This window comes from Anabrus simplex, chromosome 3 (genome assembly GCF_040414725.1).
Source record: "Anabrus simplex isolate iqAnaSimp1 chromosome 3, ASM4041472v1, whole genome shotgun sequence".
Lineage (NCBI taxonomy): Eukaryota > Metazoa > Arthropoda > Insecta > Orthoptera > Tettigoniidae > Anabrus > Anabrus simplex.
This window is the reverse complement of record NC_090267.1, coordinates 180,625,827-180,645,079: the sequence shown is the minus strand read 5'-3', so window position 1 is coordinate 180,645,079 and position 19,253 is coordinate 180,625,827. Positions and strand designations below refer to the sequence as shown.

Sequence of the window (19,253 nt, the reverse complement as noted above, 5' to 3'; positions counted from 1 at the left end):
CAAAGCCCCAGGTATGGATGGTATTTCGGGAGAAATGCTGAAAGTGATGGGGGAGGAGGGCATGCGTGTTTTACATTCGGTATGTAATGAAAAAAACCTACAACCTGTTTTCCAGTCATTGACTGGGTCAGGGATGTAATGAATGAAACCTATATAGGCTGTTATTACAATGGGGTCGCCACTCCCAAGGTGATATTTATTAATGAGTGATAAATGCTATGGAATGATAATGGAGAGTGTTGCTGGAATGAAAGATGACAGGGAAAACCGGAATACCCGGAGAAAAACCTGTCCCACCTCTGCTTTGTCCATCACAAATCTCACATGGAGTCACCGGGATTTGAACCACGGTATCTGGCGGTGAGAGGCCGACGCGCTACCGTCTGAGCCACGGAGGCTCCTCGGTATGTAATATGGTATGGAAAACTGGTGAATGGCCCAAGGACTGGATAACGTCAATACTAATTCCTCTTCACAAAAAGGGGTCTATAAGGGATTGTTCCAATTATTGTACTATCGCATTAATATCCCATGCAAGCAAAGTTCTGCTCTACATAATAAATCAACGCCTAAAACCATTCCTGCAACCTCAGATATCACAGAACAAGCAGGCTTTGTTGCAGGTAAAGGAACACAAGAGTTTATCCTGAACATGAGACAGATAATTGAGAAATGTTGCGAGTTTTGTGTCCCTGCCTTTATTTGCTTCCTGGACTACAAAAAGGCCTTTGATTGTGTTATGTGGGACAAGTTGTGGCAGGTGCTAAAGGAATTTGGGGTTCCACTGCATTTAATATCGTTACTGAAAAGCCTGTATAAAAACCACGCAGCAACCATAAAGGTGGATGGTGATCTGACAAATGGAGTAAAGCAAGGTTGTATGTTATCACCTCAACTCTACAACATCTATGCAGAGTGTGTCATCAAAAGAGCTTTCAATTGCTGGAATGGTGGAATCTTGATTGGTGGCAGAAAAATGAATAACCTGCGCTTTGCAGATGACACTTCCCTCATCACTGGTAGTGAAGAGGAACTTCATGACCTGCTTACAGGGTGAAGAATACTAGTCTTCAGTATGGTCTAGAGATAAACATCAAAAAGACCAAACTAATGGTAGTTGATCGGCAAGGTCAAATCCAACTTACGGGATGCCTAAAGGACCTGGATATAGTTAAGAAATTTGTATACTTGGGGTCTGTCATCAATGACACGGGAAGCTGTGATAAAGAGGTAAAAAGACGTATTGTCTTAGGTCGTGCTGCAGTGGTTAAACTTACTAAGATCTGGCAGAACTGGGCAATATAAAAAGCCACGAAGATGTGCTTGGTAGAATCACTAGTGTTCTCCGTCTTTTTTTTTATGGCTGTGAGATCTGGACCGTGAATGCTAAAGACAAAAAGCGCATGCCTTTGAGATGTGGTGTTGGCGGAGAATGCTACGTGTATCCTGGACAGAAAGAGGAACTAATATTTCCATTCTGGATGAACTCTGCATCAAGAAACACCTATCTTCCCGTGTGAGTAAGCGTTACCTCCAGTTCCTTGGCCACATTTTAAGATGAGACAGAGAGAACTTGGAAAAGGTAATTTTACAAGGCAAAATTGAAGGCAGTAGACCACGAGGAAGAACAACAAGCAGATGGATAGATCAGGTGAAGAAGATCACTGGGCTACCACTTCTGATCATATTAACAAAATGTGAAAACCGCTCAAGATGGAGACATCTTGTCAAGGTTACAACACAGTAATGAGCACGACGACTAATGATGATGATGACTGCTCTTCCAAATCACAATATCATTGCATTCATTCTTGCCAGACTGAGTGGCTCAGGCAGAGGAGTGCTGACCTTCTGACTTCAAGTTGAATGTACGATTCTAGCTCAGTCTGGTGGTATTTAGGCCTTCCTCATGTATGTAGATTAACTGGCACATAAAAAATCTTCTTGGGACAGGGGAATACTGGCTCCTCAGCAACTCCAAAAACCATTTAAAAACTAGTTAGTGCAGTCTAAAACAAATGACATCATGTATTCATTCACGTACATCCATTATCTGCTTTTGCTACCACCATGATATCATCTGTCACCGTTATTATAAAAAGCAGAGGTGAAAATTACAGATTTCTCTGTCCATTATTCTAGATTTAAAAAATAATGAAGATAATTATTTTTAATTCTTCAATATCATTATCATTCTTACACTTCCATGATCTGCTTTTGCTGCTTACATGATGTCCATCACAATTATAAGCAGCTGAGTTGCCAACTATTATGGATTTCTGCTCATTATTCCATAAAGAAAAAAATGAGTATGTATAAACACAGTTATCATGGAACAAAAAATGGTTCCATAAATAGAAATGAGAAAAAATGTGATTTGAAACAATCACCTCTGTGTGCTACAGTTCCTTGTATCAAACCAGAAAGCGGGTTAACGTGTGCTGTTAATAGCACCAGTGTATGTCATCATCATCATCATAAAACCCCTGATGCTGAAGGAATCTTTGCCATTGTTGTCTGTCCAGAAATGCCTCCTCTCTCACCACAGACTCCCAGTTCCCTCCTCTTCTCTCCACATCCTCTCTCAGCTGGTGTAGCCATTTCTTCCTATGTCTTCCCACTGGGCTTCTTCCTTCAACCCTTCTTTCTAGGCACACATGTGGTGTTCTTGTGACAGGCATTCGCTTTACATGTCCGTACCATGTGATTTGAGCCACCGTGTTTAATATTTCTTTGTCTGCAGTACCCTGCTGGAAATCATTCTGCCTAGGTGTATGAATACCTATACACAATGAATGTGTATGAAACCAAAGTAATAGATGGTATTAGTTATCACAAAGTTGTTTTTGTGGTAGTTAAATATAAGTGTGAAAGAAAGGAAGATATTAAAATTAGGACTATTAGGCAGTACCATATGGCTGATAAAACAGGCATGAGTGAGTTTTTAAAAAGTAACTATGATTGGTGGAAAACAGTAAATAAAAATTTAAACAGACACTGGGATGTGTTTAAAGCAATTGTTGAGGAATGTGAAAATAGGTTTGTAGCTTTAAAGATGGTAAGGAATGGTAAAGATCCACTATATTATAACGAGAAGTGAAGAGACTAAGAAGGAGAGAAATAGTCTGTTAAGAAAAAATAATCAGGATCCCGAATATTTGTGATTTTGAGGAAGAGGTATAATCTGATGATGCCCGTTACACAGGGTGAAAACAACAAGTTAGAATTCCAAAGGTCTCCCATTAGACTAACAAAAAGAACCATGGCAAGAATTGACACACCAGCATGTTGATAATCAACCTCATAAATACTACCCATCAAGATTTACTGAATCTTCTTCAACGATACCAACACCAACATTAATAATAATAATAATGAAAAGAATGAGTAGTATAATAAGGCAACCAAACATATTACCACAAACTAGGATAAACTATTTTAATCCTTCTAAGCTATTCGAGTGTTTTACGTACAATTATGTTGTCTGACACCAAGACGTCTAATTGACATTTAGACATTTTAAACCACATTCTTAATCCAGTGGATGATTGTAAATGTAAATTTTGTGGTGTTTCTTTGTGTATAAATGTGATCTTAAGAGCCAATGACCTAGAAGATATAATAGGGCCAACTTTAGGAAGATGTTCTAATGTGTTACAAAACAAGTGTTCCCACTGAACATTTTAACAACTATTTTAAGAATATTATATACCGTTACAATCATTCCACCAGTTAATTAAGATTGATAAACAGATATGTATTTTTAACTTATATCTTTCAAGTTTAAATAGTAAAGTAGTCTGTTAAGAAAAAATAATCAGGATCCCGAATATTTGTGATTTTGAGGAAACATGTCCCAATAATGATTTATAATGTATATGTCATAAGAGTTCAAAAGAACTGTATGTATTGAATAGATGGAACAATTTTAAATAAATTTGATTATTTTAAGATTATATGTGGTATGTTCCAAGCTGTCAGTGAAGAGATAGTGTGGAATGACATTAGTAGATGGGTAAGTTTGAGTGATGTTTTTAAAACTAGGAGAGATCACAATATGAAGATAGTGTGGAATTCAAGAGGACAAATTGGGGTAAATAATCATTTATTGCTTGCTGGTGAAAGAACAGTCAAAAATCACCATTGTCTACTTTGCTGAGAAATGTATCCACTTTCACAAATACCAGAACATGGGTTACTTCTTCTCAGTGGGGCATCCGATCACCTCTGGCAGTAATACAAGCCCGACAACGATGTTGCCTGCTGTGAATTACAATCATAAATGATAGAGCAATTTTTCTCCTGAGAGCATTCCACATGTGGTCTATTGAGTTTAAATTGAGAGTGCAAGCAGACGCTTTTTAACATCCAACTCCACCAAGCGCTCTCCAGGAGTTAAGAATTGCTGTACAGAAAGAATGGACATTAAAACTGCAAAATGAGACTGATGACATTATTCACAGCAGGCAACATCATGCGAGCAATATCTTCAATTAGCAGGCAGGCATCAACCAGCTGCACTCTTTGAGGGTGTGCATTTTTCTCCATCGGTACAAAATCTCGGCCCACAGCACCTCGAAAAAATGAACATGAGGTGCCAGGATCTCGCCATGATACCTGGCGGCCATCAGGCCTTGCCGGCTTACCCTACAACTTCTTCGGCTGGTTATCATAATGCCCCAGCCCCTCCGCCCCCTACACCACCTCCACCTCCACAGTGGTCCCTTTCCACAATATTCCACAAACCATGCTCCAGGTTCTTGCAAGATGTGAATCCATCATGAATCATTCTAAAGACCAAAATTTGGACTCATCTGTAAACAGAACATGTTGACTCCACTCTAAATGTTATCTTCTGTGCACACACGTCGGAGGTAAACATACAGCCAGTTGCCGCCAGTAAAGGCCACTGCCTAAGCCTTCTGTACACCTTTGCCTCAATATAACCGTTGCAGTGGCTGCTGTGAGGTCAGATGTCAGCTGCCGTGCAGTCCTACAGTTGTATCATCTCAACTTTATGGACAAATAATGGATTTTTCTTTTGGGTGTCACTCTTGGTTGCCCTTGTCATGGTCTTCAGGTTACATTTTTGGAATCTATGAACCGGTGCCACATTCGAGAAGCAACAAACTGATGCACATTAAGCCATCTGTCCACTTTAGCTTGCCACTGTCTGACTTCTATTTGTCCAATTGCCCTCCACTGCAGGGAGTCGTCCAAGCATCTTTTCTGTACAATAGCTGAGTATTTATATAGTGAACTGGAAACTTGGATGAATACAGCTGTATACTCTACATACATTGGCTAATAGTGACTCAGACGTCATTGCTTCCATGGTTGTACGACGTCAGGCATGCCATTTGCCGGGCAGTATATGGATATAGTATCATTTTTTATACATTGATATCGCCTGATACTATTATGTGGGCAAATGGACACTGGGGAAAGAATTTCCATTTATTGCTTCAATTTTGGACACTAGTGTATTAGATAATGGTTGTTGATCTGGATTTGGAACCAAACTCAATAATTCCTCCATACCCAAAAGGTGCTGTTTTTGTTTTAGGACCTCAACTACGTGCATACTCCATTTCAAATGTCTCTTCATATACCGTAGAACGTCATTAATCTGGACCCAATTATTCTGGACTTTGTTTAATCTGGACAGCCGTTTAATAGTAATTCATAAATGCAATTACAATTTCTGATCCATGATTTTCAATTTTGTGTTTGCTGTCAATTATATAAAACCATCAACTTTGATTAACTCATGGAAGAAACTTTTAATAAATGAAGAGGTTAAACCAGAAATGGCTGGACTTTCATAACACCCTCCACCAAGGTGGTGAATATTCACCAATACCGAAAGACATTGAATTGTGGCAAGAAGCAGATGAAGATGATCCAGATTATCACATTTTAACAGAGGGGGAGATCGTTGAACGTGTAATCACTGCAGAAAGCTCTGAAATGGATGAATACGACCAGAATGAAGCAGGTGATATTATTAAATCTAATCCAAAACTTACTGAAATTAAAGATCATCTAAACATTGTCATTGAATACATTGAAGATAATGATGATGTAAATATATCTGCATATTACGAACATTTGAGGCATCTGCATGATTTAATTTTTAAAGACGTGATTGTCAAAGGAAGATAACAAAAGATCAGCAGTCTCTTCAAACCAGAAAGCATGTCAAGTGTGGTCAGTGAAGCTGTGCCTTGATTGCCATGTTCTAATTCTGTACTGCACTAGTTATTCTGTGTTTTGTAGGGCCTAATACTATATTGCATTATATCTTGTATAGTAAATAACCTTTGTACTTCTTAGATTTAAAATACTGTACTGTACATGTTCTTTTTACTGAACAAAGTGTTTAAATACATACCATGGCTCATTTCATAAGTTGTTTTGTTTAATCTGGACTTTCATTAATTTGAACAACTTAGAGCTTCAGTTAGTCCAGATTAATGAGGTTCTACTGTACCAGTAATTGTATTTTTCTCATTATAAAACTTTAAACAGATACGGCACACAAAAATCAAGCAGCTTGTTGTTGTATGTTACTCATGATATTATGATCATAACCGCAAGACCTCTAGTTATTATTGTTATTGTTTATTTATTTATTTATTTTATCAAAAATCCCTTGTGCATTGGTTAGGATTGGAAATTGCAGCATCTTTGGTGTGAAGACGGCAATGATATCACTCGTTTATGACACCTCTACCTGGCACAGAATTATAGTGGTAATGTGTTGGAATGACTATTAAGGCTAACAAGCAGTCCTTTCAGTTTCCTAAGAGGCATCTCATTACAGCCGTGTGATATTGGTCTCTGCGGAATTTAAATTGAGTTTTCGGAGGCAAAACATCTTCTCTTGCATACGAACGGAAACAATGTAACAGAGTGCCAAGATCTGAAAACTATTTTTATCATGAAGAACATGATATATGAACTCATCTACTCCACACAACAGAAAACTAGTTCATTGATGGTAAGCTGCTACTGCATTTATTAGTGGTTTAAAATGAACCCTTAATTTACTTACTATTCGTAATATTGTACTTGACCAACTGAAACAAATGTAATATATTACAGATATGTTCAATATATATGAATTTGACTTTATGGTGCCTTTTCTAAATACAATATTTGCATAAAGTATGTTTTTTTTTTTTAATGGACAGCATCAGGTGAGATTGAGCCTGACTGCCCAAAAAGAATGTAGAATAGTATAGAAAAAGAATGTAGAATATGTATAGTGGCACTAATATGTTCCGGTGACTTAAAAACCCACAATCATTATTGTTTCAAGAGTTAGATTGATGCTTTCACTGCCCATGATTATAGACATGATAATAAGCTTTTGTGCTTTTGTCGTGTCAAGAAAACAAGGTGAAATTCTTTACATTTTGCAGAGAACTCTGCTCCACGTCTTCAGAAGAAAATCTTGTCTGTTCAATAGGAGACTTCCCTAGTAATGATAGTTCGAATTTAAGAACAATTTACTATTGGTCTTTTGTAAATGGTACTCTTGTTTGTCACCAGATGGCTCACTGTGCACTAGACTTCCGAGTAGGAAGTGGCGATGCCATCTTCGCACAATTAAGATGTTTCTGTTCAATCGTAGGCATGTGTGTTGCGAAATAAACAGCAAGGTCTCTGTGAAACATAAAGAATTTCACCTTGTTTTCTTGGCATGGCAAAAGCCCACAGCTAATGATCATGTCTGTTAATATTTCAGTTTCCCTAATTGAGTTTAGTTTAGTCTCTTTGTATATTTTTACTTCTCTACTTTTCTTGCTTCACTGCTAATTATCAGATAATTATTAACTGTTATTTATAACTATTATTATTATTATTATTATTATTATTATTATTATATGTACATCTGTGCAATTTCTGCAAGTAATAATTGTCAAAGACTTGTACTTAATTGATATAATACAAGTAGTAGTAGTAGTAGTAGTAGTAGTAGTAGTAGTAGTAGTAGTAGTAGTAGTAGTAGTAGTAGTAGTAGTAGTAGTAGTAGTTTTATTTCTTGCCATTCAGCATTGAAAATATTCCACTTCCACTTCCAATGTTAACAGAGCATGCACTAAATCAAATTTGGCACCTCACTCCTTAACTAACACTTTTTTTTTTTTTTTTTTTCCGCTGGCTTAACATTTCTCTCATTCACATTCCTCCACCCCCTCTTTTGTTCAGTAGTTCCTCTTGATATAAAACTATACATGCTCATCATCATCATAAGTCGTGTAACTCATTGCTGAGCATCGTGACCCCATTTGACTTCACACAATATTCTGGATTAAGCGGCGCCAACTTTGACGATGTTCAGCTTCTCTTAAAGCCTGCTGATGAGTCAGACCGGTGGTACGCAGAACTTGATCAATCCACTTATTTGATGTCCTTCCTCGTGGTCTTCTGCCGAAAACTTTGCCTTCCATGACACATTTCTCCAGATTTTCACTATCACGTCTTACAATATGTCCGAAGAATTGGACGATTCTCTTTATGACGCGTGAGGAGAGACGTTCGGAGATATTCAGTTCTTTATTCAGTGCATTAGTTCTTCTACATGCTCATAGTGTTCAGGTATTTATTATTATTACTACTATCATTACAATTATTAATATTATTATTGTCATCATTTCTATAAATATTGTGTGATAGAAATTAATCTGTCACCATCTGTTTTAATTGGGGAAGTATCCCTGTTATGGTTGCAAATAAATAAATAAATAAATAAATAGGAGAGTATCAAGTTTAAGATTCAGTAATCTTAATTCAGAAACAATAACACTTGCCTTATTTCATCAAAGAAGTTGAGTTGATGAGTGTTCCATGTAAGTTTCACTACCAGTGTGGCCTGTTAAGAAAATAGTTCTTGTACTCCTGTTTGGACTTTGTAAAAGAATAACTGGAAAATAATTATTTTTTTGTGTATACATGAGGGAGAGTGAGAGAGAGAGCAGTGGAGGAAGGTCACTTCTTTCCAAATTTTCTTATTCTGTGCTAACACACACCAGTTGATCCTACTGTTACCTGAATTTGTGTCTGAAGTCAAAACCCTAAATTCCCTTTATCATAATGCAGTTTTTATATTGTATAGTTCTTCTTGATAATGAATTTTGATGTAATATTAACATTACTTTTGTTTTCTAGTTACAGCACAACTCTATAATTCGAAGGGGCAACACAAAAAGCTGTTTTGGTTTTGGGGATAAAGTATTTGGGAAGGACTAAAAGACATAATTATGCTTTTTGCTAATAGTGCTCCATGTGAAACTGTGGAAGAGAAGAGTAAGACTGAGGGAAAGAAACATACAATACAGTCCCCTGAACCAGCAAAAACAGACCCTAAGAAGACAGATGACCAGCAATGTAAAAAACAGGTGCCTGAACCAGCAAAAACAGACCCTAAGAAGACAGATGACCAGCAATGTAAAAAACAGGTGCCTGAACCAGCAAAAACAGACCCTAAGAAGACAGATGACCAGCAATGTAAAATACAGTTGCCAGAACCAGCAAAAACAGACCCTAAGAAGACAGATGACCAGCAATGTAAAATACAGTTGCCAGAACCAGCAAAAACAGACCCTAAGAAGACAGATGACCAGCAATGTAAAATACAGTTGCCAGAACCAGCAAAAACAGACCCTAAGAAGACAGATGACCAGCAGTGTAAAATACAGTTGCCAGAACCAGCAAAAACAGACCCTAAGAAGACAGATGACCAGCAGTGTAAAATACAGTTGCCAGAACCAGCAAAAACAGACCCTAAGAAGACAGATGACCAGCAATGTAAAAAACAGGTGCCTGAACCAGTAAAAGCAGAACCTAAGAAGACAGATGACCAGCAATATAAAAAACAGTTGCCTGAACCAGCTAAACTAGAAATAAAGAAACCTTCTGTGAACAAGAAAGATGATAAGCAGCGGAAAGTCCAGTTACGTGAATCAACAAAAGAAGAGGTAAAGAAACCTTCTTGGAGTAAAATAGATCATAAACAAGATAAAAAACCTGAACCAACAAAAGCAGAGTCAAAGAAACCTTCTGAGAGTAAAAAGGGTGATCAGCAACATAAAAGACCTGAACCTGCAGAAGCGCAGAATGAGAAATTTCCTGTGAGTAACAGGGATAAAAGGCAAATTAGGTCTTTCATGAGCCTAAGTGATCATTTTCTTCCTAGAGTTTCATCTGCACATGAATCTGTGTCCGCTATACCCCTTCCTCCATCAGTTAAACCAGAGAGAAGGGAATATGTGCGTTTAGATGAACACGGACGAGTAACAGGATATGTGTTTGAGGAATCAGCCCACTGGACTTCTTCTGGAGACAAGGATAAGGATGGAGGAGTCACTATAACAGAAATTGTTGATGATTCAGATTGAGAAGATTTTAAATAAGACAAATGATGAACAAATGAACAACTCCAAATAGTCGCCCAACACAGTGCGATAAGAGCCGTGAGAATTGTAGAGAGCAGAGATTGCCAAGAAGCCTTTTCTGTCTGAAGTGTTTACAGCTTATTGCACTATGACTTGTTCACTTGCTTCTTTATCTAGTAGTGTATTCAATTCAATAATCTAACAAGCCAGAAAATCATGAAATCAAGTTAACATATCAGAGAAAATTGTCGAAAACTATAGAAAAAAGTTGTATTCTAACTGGAAATTACAACTTGTAGGTCTGTTTAATAACTGTTATGTACTTCATTTCTATTAGTGTTGAAACTTTGCTTATTATAAATGATTGTACATTTATTTAATATTGTGTTTGTGATCATGACAGGTATTAAATACCTTGGAACTGTACAGACTGTTGCTGTGCTCAATATAATTTTTTATTTACTAACTGTTCGTAATTACAGTATAACCAGGGTGCCCAGATTTATTGTGAATTGTGCTGGAAAAAGAAATAAACTGTCCTACTTTTTCACACACATTCTTGAAAATTATCACTTTTATCTATTATATCGAGTACGAGTATACTAAAAAGAAAAAACATTGTCCGTCGATCAATGAAATTCAGGAACTTAATGCTGTAATGAACTTTCAAACACAACATTATACATATTATGTGACTTCAAAGGAGTGTCTGTTAAAAAAGGTGCTATTTCCTCATCAAATTTATTTTTGATATTTCATCTACAGTACATGCATTGCAGTAGTTGAATAGTATCGAATATCATGAGCAGTCCAGACCAGGAAGATGTAATTCTTTAAAAGTAGTTCCTTCTTCCTTTTATTATATGTTTCCTTGCATTTTTCCACAACTTTCTTAAGAGTGGAAATAACACCTTTTGAACAGACACTCCTCATCTGTAAGGAGGGGTTTGATATCTAGCTGAAAAGATTTTGAAATAAACATACCCCACCAAGTGCCACTTTGTTCAAAATCTGACAATTTTCATTTATCTTATAATTTTTTAAAAAAATGGTAACAATGTAGGCTTTCAGGAATGGTGCCTGTCTTCCAAGACATCAGGCTGTGGTAGCATTTTGACGAGTACTGTATCATCAGCTCAAAGTTTATGCCCTGTTAGGAAACCATCATTTGATTTTCAGCGCTAGCTAGTATATTGTTGAGTTACCACTGCAAGACTCATCTGAAGCACCGTGCAGTGACTGTGCATTAGTAGACATAGTATCTCTACGCATTATCCAGTCACCGAGCGAGTGGCTGCACAGTTTGGGTCTTGTAGCTGTCAGCTTGCATTCGGGTGACAGTGGGGTTAAACCCCACTCAGCACTCCTGAAGATGGTTTTCTATAGTTCCCCATTTTCACACGAGGCAAATGCTTGGGGCTGTACCTTAATCAAGACCATGATCGATTCATTCCCACTCCTAGCCCTTTCCTGTCCCATCATCGCCATAAAACCTATCTGTGTCAGTGCAGTGTAAAGTAAATTGTAGAAAAAATATCAGTCCAGAATTGTACCGATGCATCTAGTTTCCAGTAGTCCTTTCTAGTGTTTGCAGAACCTCCTTAACATTTGTTGGCCACACCAATCTGTAGTATGAAATTTCAGTATTCTAGCTGGATAAAAATACATTTTCAAGTTTATAAACAAACTTCTTCCATTTCCATTCATAACTACATAATTGCTATTACCTGCTAATAAAAATGATTTTGTCAGTGCCAATACTTACAGATGGCTGCAAAGATGTTATCTGATTCTCAGTATTTTTTTATCTCTTCATTTATAAGTGCAGTCAATTCTGTAGAAATTAAAAAGTTAATAGGGCAGCAGAGTCTGGTTGATGATGTTTTAGGATTTTGCTGTACCATTTTTCTGTCCTCCACTATCGTCACGCCCCCATTTACTTACCACCCCCCCTCCCCATGGCACTACAGCCCTTGAAGGGCCTTGGCCTACCAAGCGACTGCTGCTCAGCCCGAAGGCTTGCAGATTATGAGGTGTCGTGTGGTCAGCACGACAAATCCCCTCGGCCGTTATTCTTGGTTTTCTAGACCGGGGCCGCTATCTCACCGTCAGATAGCTCCTCAATTCTAATCACGTAGGCTGAGTGGACCTCGAACCAGCCCTCAGGTCCAGGTAAAAATCCCTGACCTGGCCGGGAATCGAACCCAGAGCCTCCAGGTAAGAGGCAAGCACGCTACCCCTACACCACGGAGGCAGCCCATTTACTTACAAGTATAAACAAAACACCATCCAATGATGGAAAAGTGGCAGTTAAAATATCTTCTTGCACTTTCATCAAACAACTAATAGTGTGATCCAGTATTGCCCGAAGTTGGATTTCTGCGCAAAGTTCATTCACTGAAATTGTGTCCTGCGGAGGGTAACATGCTTTCTTAGCTTCTTGCAGAACATAGTAAAGAGGGTATAACTTTAAATTGATTTGTCTCGCATTCTGATATACACTATGTGATGAAAAGGATCCGGACACCTGGCTGAACATGACGTACAAGTTTGTGGAACCCTCCATCGGTAATGCTGGAATTCAATATGGTGTTGGTCCACCCTTAGCCTTGATGATAGCTTCCACTCTCACAGGCATATGTTCAATCAGGTGCTGGAAGGTTGCTTGGGGAATGGCAGCCCATTCTTCACGGAGTGCTGCACTGAGGAGAGGTAGCGATGTCGGTCAGTGAGGTCTGACACAAAGTCAGAGTTCCAAAACATCCCAAAGGTGTTCTATAGGATTCAGGTCGGGACTGTGTGCAGGCCAGTCCATTACAGGGATGTTATTGTCATGTAACCACTCCGCCACAGGCCGTGCATTATGAACAGGTGCTTGATCGTCTTGAAAGATGCAGTCGCCATCCCCGAAGTGCTTTTCAACAGTGGGAAGCAAGAAGGTGCTGTGATAGTGCCACGCAAAACAACAAGGGGTGCAAGCCCCCTCCATGAAAAGCATGACCACACCATAACACCACCGCCTCGGAATTTTACTGTTGGCATTACACACGCTGGTAGATGACGTTCACCGGGAATTCGCCATACACACACCCTGCCATCGGATCACCACATTGTGTACCGTGATTTGTCACTCCACACAACATTTTTCCACTGTTCAATCATCAAATGTTTACGCTCCTTACACCAAGCGAGGCGGCGTTAGGCATTGACCTGCATGATATGTGGCTTATGGGCAGTCGCTCGACCATGAAATGCAAGTTTTCTCACCTCCCGCCGAATTGTCATAGTACTTGGAGTGGATCCTGATGCAGTTTGGAATTCCTGTGTGATGGTCTGCATAGATGCCTGTCTATTACACTTGACGACCCTCTTCAACTGTTGGCGGTCTCTGCCAGTCAACAGACGAGGTCGGCCTGTATGCTGTCATGCTGTATGTGTCCCTTCACATTTCCACTTCACTATCACATCAGAAACAGTGGACCTAGGGATGTCTAGGAGTGGGGAAAATCCGCATACAGACTTCTGACACAAGTGACACCCAATCACCTGACCACGTTCAAAGTCTGTGAGTTCCGCGGAGCGCCCCATTCTGCTCTCTCATAATGTCCTATGACTACTGAGGTCGCTGCTCTGGAGTACCTGGCAGTAGGTGGCAGCACAAGGCACCTAAGATGAAAAACGTATGTTTTTAGGGGTGTCCAGATACTTTTGATCACATAGTGTATGTCTTACTGCTACAGTCAACCCTTCAGAAATGAAGCATTAAAATTTACCTATGACAGCAATGACATTTACAGTAAGATACAAAAGTTGAAAACTAGAAAAGCAGCTGGAATCGATAAGGTTTCGGGGAATATACTAAAGACAATGGGTTGGGATATAGTACCATATCTGAAGTACTTGTTTGCTTCATGTTTGCATGGAGGAACTTCAACAAATGAATGGAGAGTTGCCATAGTAGCCCCTGTATATAAAGGAAAGGGTGATAGACATAAAGCTGAAAATACAGGCCAGTCAGTTTGGCATGCATTGCATGTAAGCTTTGAGAAAGCATTCTTTCTGATTATATAAGACATGTTTGCAAAATTAATAACTGGTTTGATAGAAGGCAGTTTGGGTTTATGAAAGGTTATTCCACTGAAGCCCAACTTGTAGGATTCCAACAAGATATAGCAGATATCTTGGATTCAGGAGGTCAATTGGACTGTATCGCAATTGGCCTATCTAAGGTATTTGATAGGGTAGGTCATACGAGACTACTGGCAAAAACAAGTGCAATTGAGCTTGACAAAAGAGTGGCCATATTTCTAGAAAATAGAACTCAGAGAATTAGAGTAGGTGAAGCTTTATCTGTCTCTGTAATAATCAAGAGGGGAATCCCTCAAGGCAGTATTATTGGACCTTTATGTTTTCTTATGTATATCAGTGATACATGTAAAAAAGTGGAATCAAAGATAAGGCTTTTTGCAGATGATGTTATTCTGTACAGAGAAATAAATAAGTTACAAGATTGTGAGGAACTGCAAAATAACGTCGATAATGTTGTGAGATGGACAGTAGGCAATGGTATGGTGATAAACGGGGATAAAAGTCAGGTTGTGAGTTTCACAAATAGGAAAAGTCCTCTCAGTTTTAGTTACTGCATTGATGGGGGTGAAAGTTCCCTTTGGGGATCATTGTAAATACCTAGGTATTAATATAAGGAAAGATCTTCATTGGGGTAATCACATAAATATGATTGTAAATAAAAGGTACAGATCTCTGCACATGGTTATGAGGGTATTGAGGGGTTGTAGTAAGGATGTAAAAAGGAGAGAGCATATTTGTCTCTGGTGAGGCCCCAACTAGAGTATGGTTCTAGTGTATGGGACCCTCACCAGGATTATTTGATTCAGGAACTGGAAAAAATCCAAAGAAAAGCAGCTCAATTTGTTCTGGGCGATTTCCGACAAAAGAGTAGCGTTACAAAAATGTTGCCAAGTTTGGGCTGGGAAGACTTGGGAGAAAGGAGACGATCTGCTTGACTAAGTGGTATGTAAATTCTAAGTTCCCATGGAGGTAATTAGATATTTTTCCACCAATAGAGCATATAAAAATCAGTCAACAATTAGATGTATGGCTTTTCAGGCGTTTGCTCTATTAACCAGCGTTTCGTCTTAGGTCTGACACTAGACTCTTCAGAGTGGATAGGGTCTGACACATCCCACACTAGACCCTTCAGAGTGGGTAGGGTCTGACACATCTATATCATCTGATGGCCAAGCAGGCATCAATTTTTGATAATGAGACAAAGTCTCTTAGTGCATTGGCACTGCCGGTGGCTCTAGTTAGCCTACGCAGTGGCCTCCACGGTATGCACTAGCCAGCGTATTGGTAGGTGTGCTAGGTACCAACTGATGAGCCCACCCTAGCACACGAGGGCGAAACGCTGGCAACCAAGAATGAGTTAGCTGGAAAATTTATAATGTCCAATAACGGACCATTTATATTGGTATCGTATATACCTTTCGTTAAATTTAGAGGATATTTTCAACATGAAATTTTTAAATTTCTTTAGTAACGTTTTCATCAGAGTCCTTCAAATCTGGAGCTGAAATACACATGACACCATCTTCATTATGCATACTGGCTTAGTGGAATTTTTCCATACGACAAAGAGATCTTGTCCTGAAATTGATCGACCCGGCTTCTGAAAGATAATTTGAAAATGTAAGCTCTATTCTTTTGTGAATGGTATTATTTTGCATCCGTGTAGTATGGATACACACCTAATACATATACATAACATTCAAAGCTGGGAAAGGCAGTGTTTTTTATAGGCCTCATTAAAGAAAAACTGTTCATTTTAAACCAAGTTTTAGACTGCAGAATGCACAAGAAAGAACCAAAATTAACAATTAATAACAATCTAGCTGTATATATTTAAAAGGTATGTACCTTTCTCTGCAAGATCCATTTTTCACATCAAAAATATCTTAACACAGTCACTAGTAATCTAGATTCATCTGAACACACTGCAGGCAACTGACAGTGCGAGATGTAAGAATCAGTAAGGAGTGCAATGTGTACATACCTGTAGAGATAAGAAATACCAAACTCAGCTTTAAAAGCTATGCGGTCAGATATTCTTTAGTCAAGAACTTGAAATAATGCTCATTAAAAAGAAAATAGGTTAGTCGAAAATGCATTTTTGTCCAGCCAGATCTGAAAAATTTCTTGCCGTGCAACCCCCTGATGAGCCAGTCTATTGTTGGTTTGAAGAAAATTCCAGCACACAAACAGTGTTTTTAAATTTTTTTACTTTGCATATGTGTCATTAAGCTACTGCAGGGGATATCACATGGTGGAACAAGGTTGACCATAGCAGTAGTATGTCCTATAGGCGTATAACCATAGTTATATACATTTTTTAAATGTAAAATTAAAAAATTTATCAGTAGGGACCGGATTTATATGCACCAATCACTCCAAAAATATGCATGCACATATACACTAAAAATGTTTAAAATATGCACTAAAATAAAACAAACTTACCAAATGCATTATTTAATTTTAACTCAGTGTTAAATTGATAAACATGTTTCATTCCTTGCAAAACGATTCAGAACAATAGGTTATTAACAGCTTTTGTATGTTTTCAGGGGTGTTATCAGACAGAATTAATGTATGCATAGAAAATGATCATTCTACGTTGACGGACATAACTGGGCAATGCTTGTACACTGACACTGACTGCTTAGAACATTCTTCTGGTAAAGACTGCCTGATTCCACTTATGTAGTTGCTTATGGACTGAATGTTAAAAAGAAGGAAATACCTATTGTGAAATGGGTCAATATCCTCCTGCACTTTCCTTCATCAGGGAAGGCTTCTCTTGTTGCCAAGGGATGCACAACATAAGAGTTCATTAGATTTCTCATTTCATTCAGATAACTGATCACACATAAGAGAAAAATATATCTATATATGCGCTAATGTTCAAAATGTGCATTTGCAAATGCGCATACAGAGAGCTCCTTCATCGGACTTTGCCGAAGGAATATCAGCCTGATGTAACACAACACTGGGAGAGTCTGAAGACCACTATTCAAGATGCTTGCAAAGAAACAGTAGGATATAAGACCAGAAAAGATCAGCACTGGTTTGATGAAAATGTTGAAGAAATTGAAGCATTGATCTCAGAGAAGAGAAAAGCCTTGCAAGCCTGGCGTAGGGACATGAACTCCCACTCTAAGAAACAAGCCGTAAGTATTGCCAAAGCAAATGTCCAAAGAAAAACCCGTGAGCTCAAGAATGCATGGTGGACAGCAAAGGCAAAAGAGTTGGAATATCTAGCAGATAAAGATTCACGACAGTTCTTCCAAGCGACAAAAGCAGTTTATGGTCCCACCACCTTTGGGAGAAATCCTCTTTGGTCTAGCGATAAGAGTACACTTTTAAAAAATCAGTACTCCATCATGAATAGGTGGAAAGAGCATTTTGAAGACCTCTTGAACCAGGATTTGATTATTGATGAACAGGTGTATGATATATTAAAACAACTCCCATCAATGAAGAACTTGGCTCCCCACCAACACTAGATGAAGTTAAGCATGCTGTCAATCAAGCAAAGCGTCACAAAGCCTCTGGTCCTGATGGTATACCAGTGAAAGCTCTCAAAAAAGGAGGTGAGGAAGTAATAAGACACATACATGAACTGATTGTCAAAATTTGGAGCACAGAAGAAATGCCTCCTGATTTCAGAGACAGTCTGGTAGTTCCCATATTTAAGAAAGGAGATCGAACAAACCGCAATAACTATTGGGGAATATCCTTACTGTCGTGCCTGGGAAAGATTGCTCGAATCTTGGCAAATCGTATTGCACCCTTGGTGGAGAAAATACTTCCAGAGGGTCAGTGTGGCTTCAGGCCTTCTGGAGGAACCACAGATGTGATATTCACAGCTCGTCAACTCTAGAAAAAATGTAGAGAACAAAAGAGACCTCTTTATATTGCCTTTATTGATCTTACTAAGCTTTTTGGAAAATTTTAGTTCTATATGGCTTTCTGCAGAAATTTATTGCCATCTTGAAATTGCTCTACACTGATATGATGGCAGCTGTCATTGGCAACGGCTCTATTGGAGAGCTATTCCATATCAATACCAGTGTTAAGCAAGGCTGTGTGATAGCCCCCACTTTGTTTTCCTTGTATGTTGCCGCTGTCATGGAACTTGTCAGAGATGATCTCCCTCCAGGAATTCATATAACTTACAGGATGGATGGTAAACTTTTTAATTTGAGCCATTTAAAGGCAGGAACTTGGACATCGTCTGCAGCATTAGTTGAGTTACAGTACGCTGATGATAATGCTGCCGTAGCTCAGACACAAGAAGAGCTTGTGATAATCCTAAATGCTTTTTCTGCTGTGTACAATAAGATCGGACTCAAACTGAATACCAGCAAAACAGATCCTATACCAACCAGCCCCTGGGGATAGTCAAAGAGATATCAATGTCACAATTGATGGAGTGAGCCTTCAAGTTGTAAACACCTTCCCATACCTTGGCAGCACCCTCTCATCAAGCGCAAATATAGATTCAGAAATCCAACACAGAATTAACTGTGCAGGAGCATCCTTTGCTAAGTTAAGATCTCAAGTTTTTTGCAATCTTGATGTCAATATCACAACAAAGATTCTTGTGTACAATTCTGTTATAGTTCCAACTTTACTCTACGGATCTGAATCCTGGACATGCTACAGTCGACACCTTAAGAAGCTGGAACAGTATCATCAACATTGCTTGAGGAGAATACTGCAAATAACTTGGCAAGACAGGCGCACAAATATCAGCGTTCTTGAAGAGGCACA

At 38.7% G+C, this 19,253-nt stretch overlaps 1 protein-coding gene across 1 annotated transcript in view; it reads left to right on the top strand.

Moving 5' to 3' along the window:
• Positions 1–9,287, top strand: part of LOC136866120 (centrosomal protein of 135 kDa) — a 670,869-nt gene extending 661,582 nt beyond the window's left edge. The window contains exon 22 of the mRNA XM_067142807.2: positions 9,178–9,287. Coding sequence (XP_066998908.2) covers positions 9,178–9,196 — 19 coding nt within the window. The 3' untranslated portion in view covers positions 9,197–9,287. The remainder of the gene's footprint in view (positions 1–9,177) is intronic.
• The last annotated feature ends 9,966 nt before the right edge of the window (positions 9,288–19,253 follow it).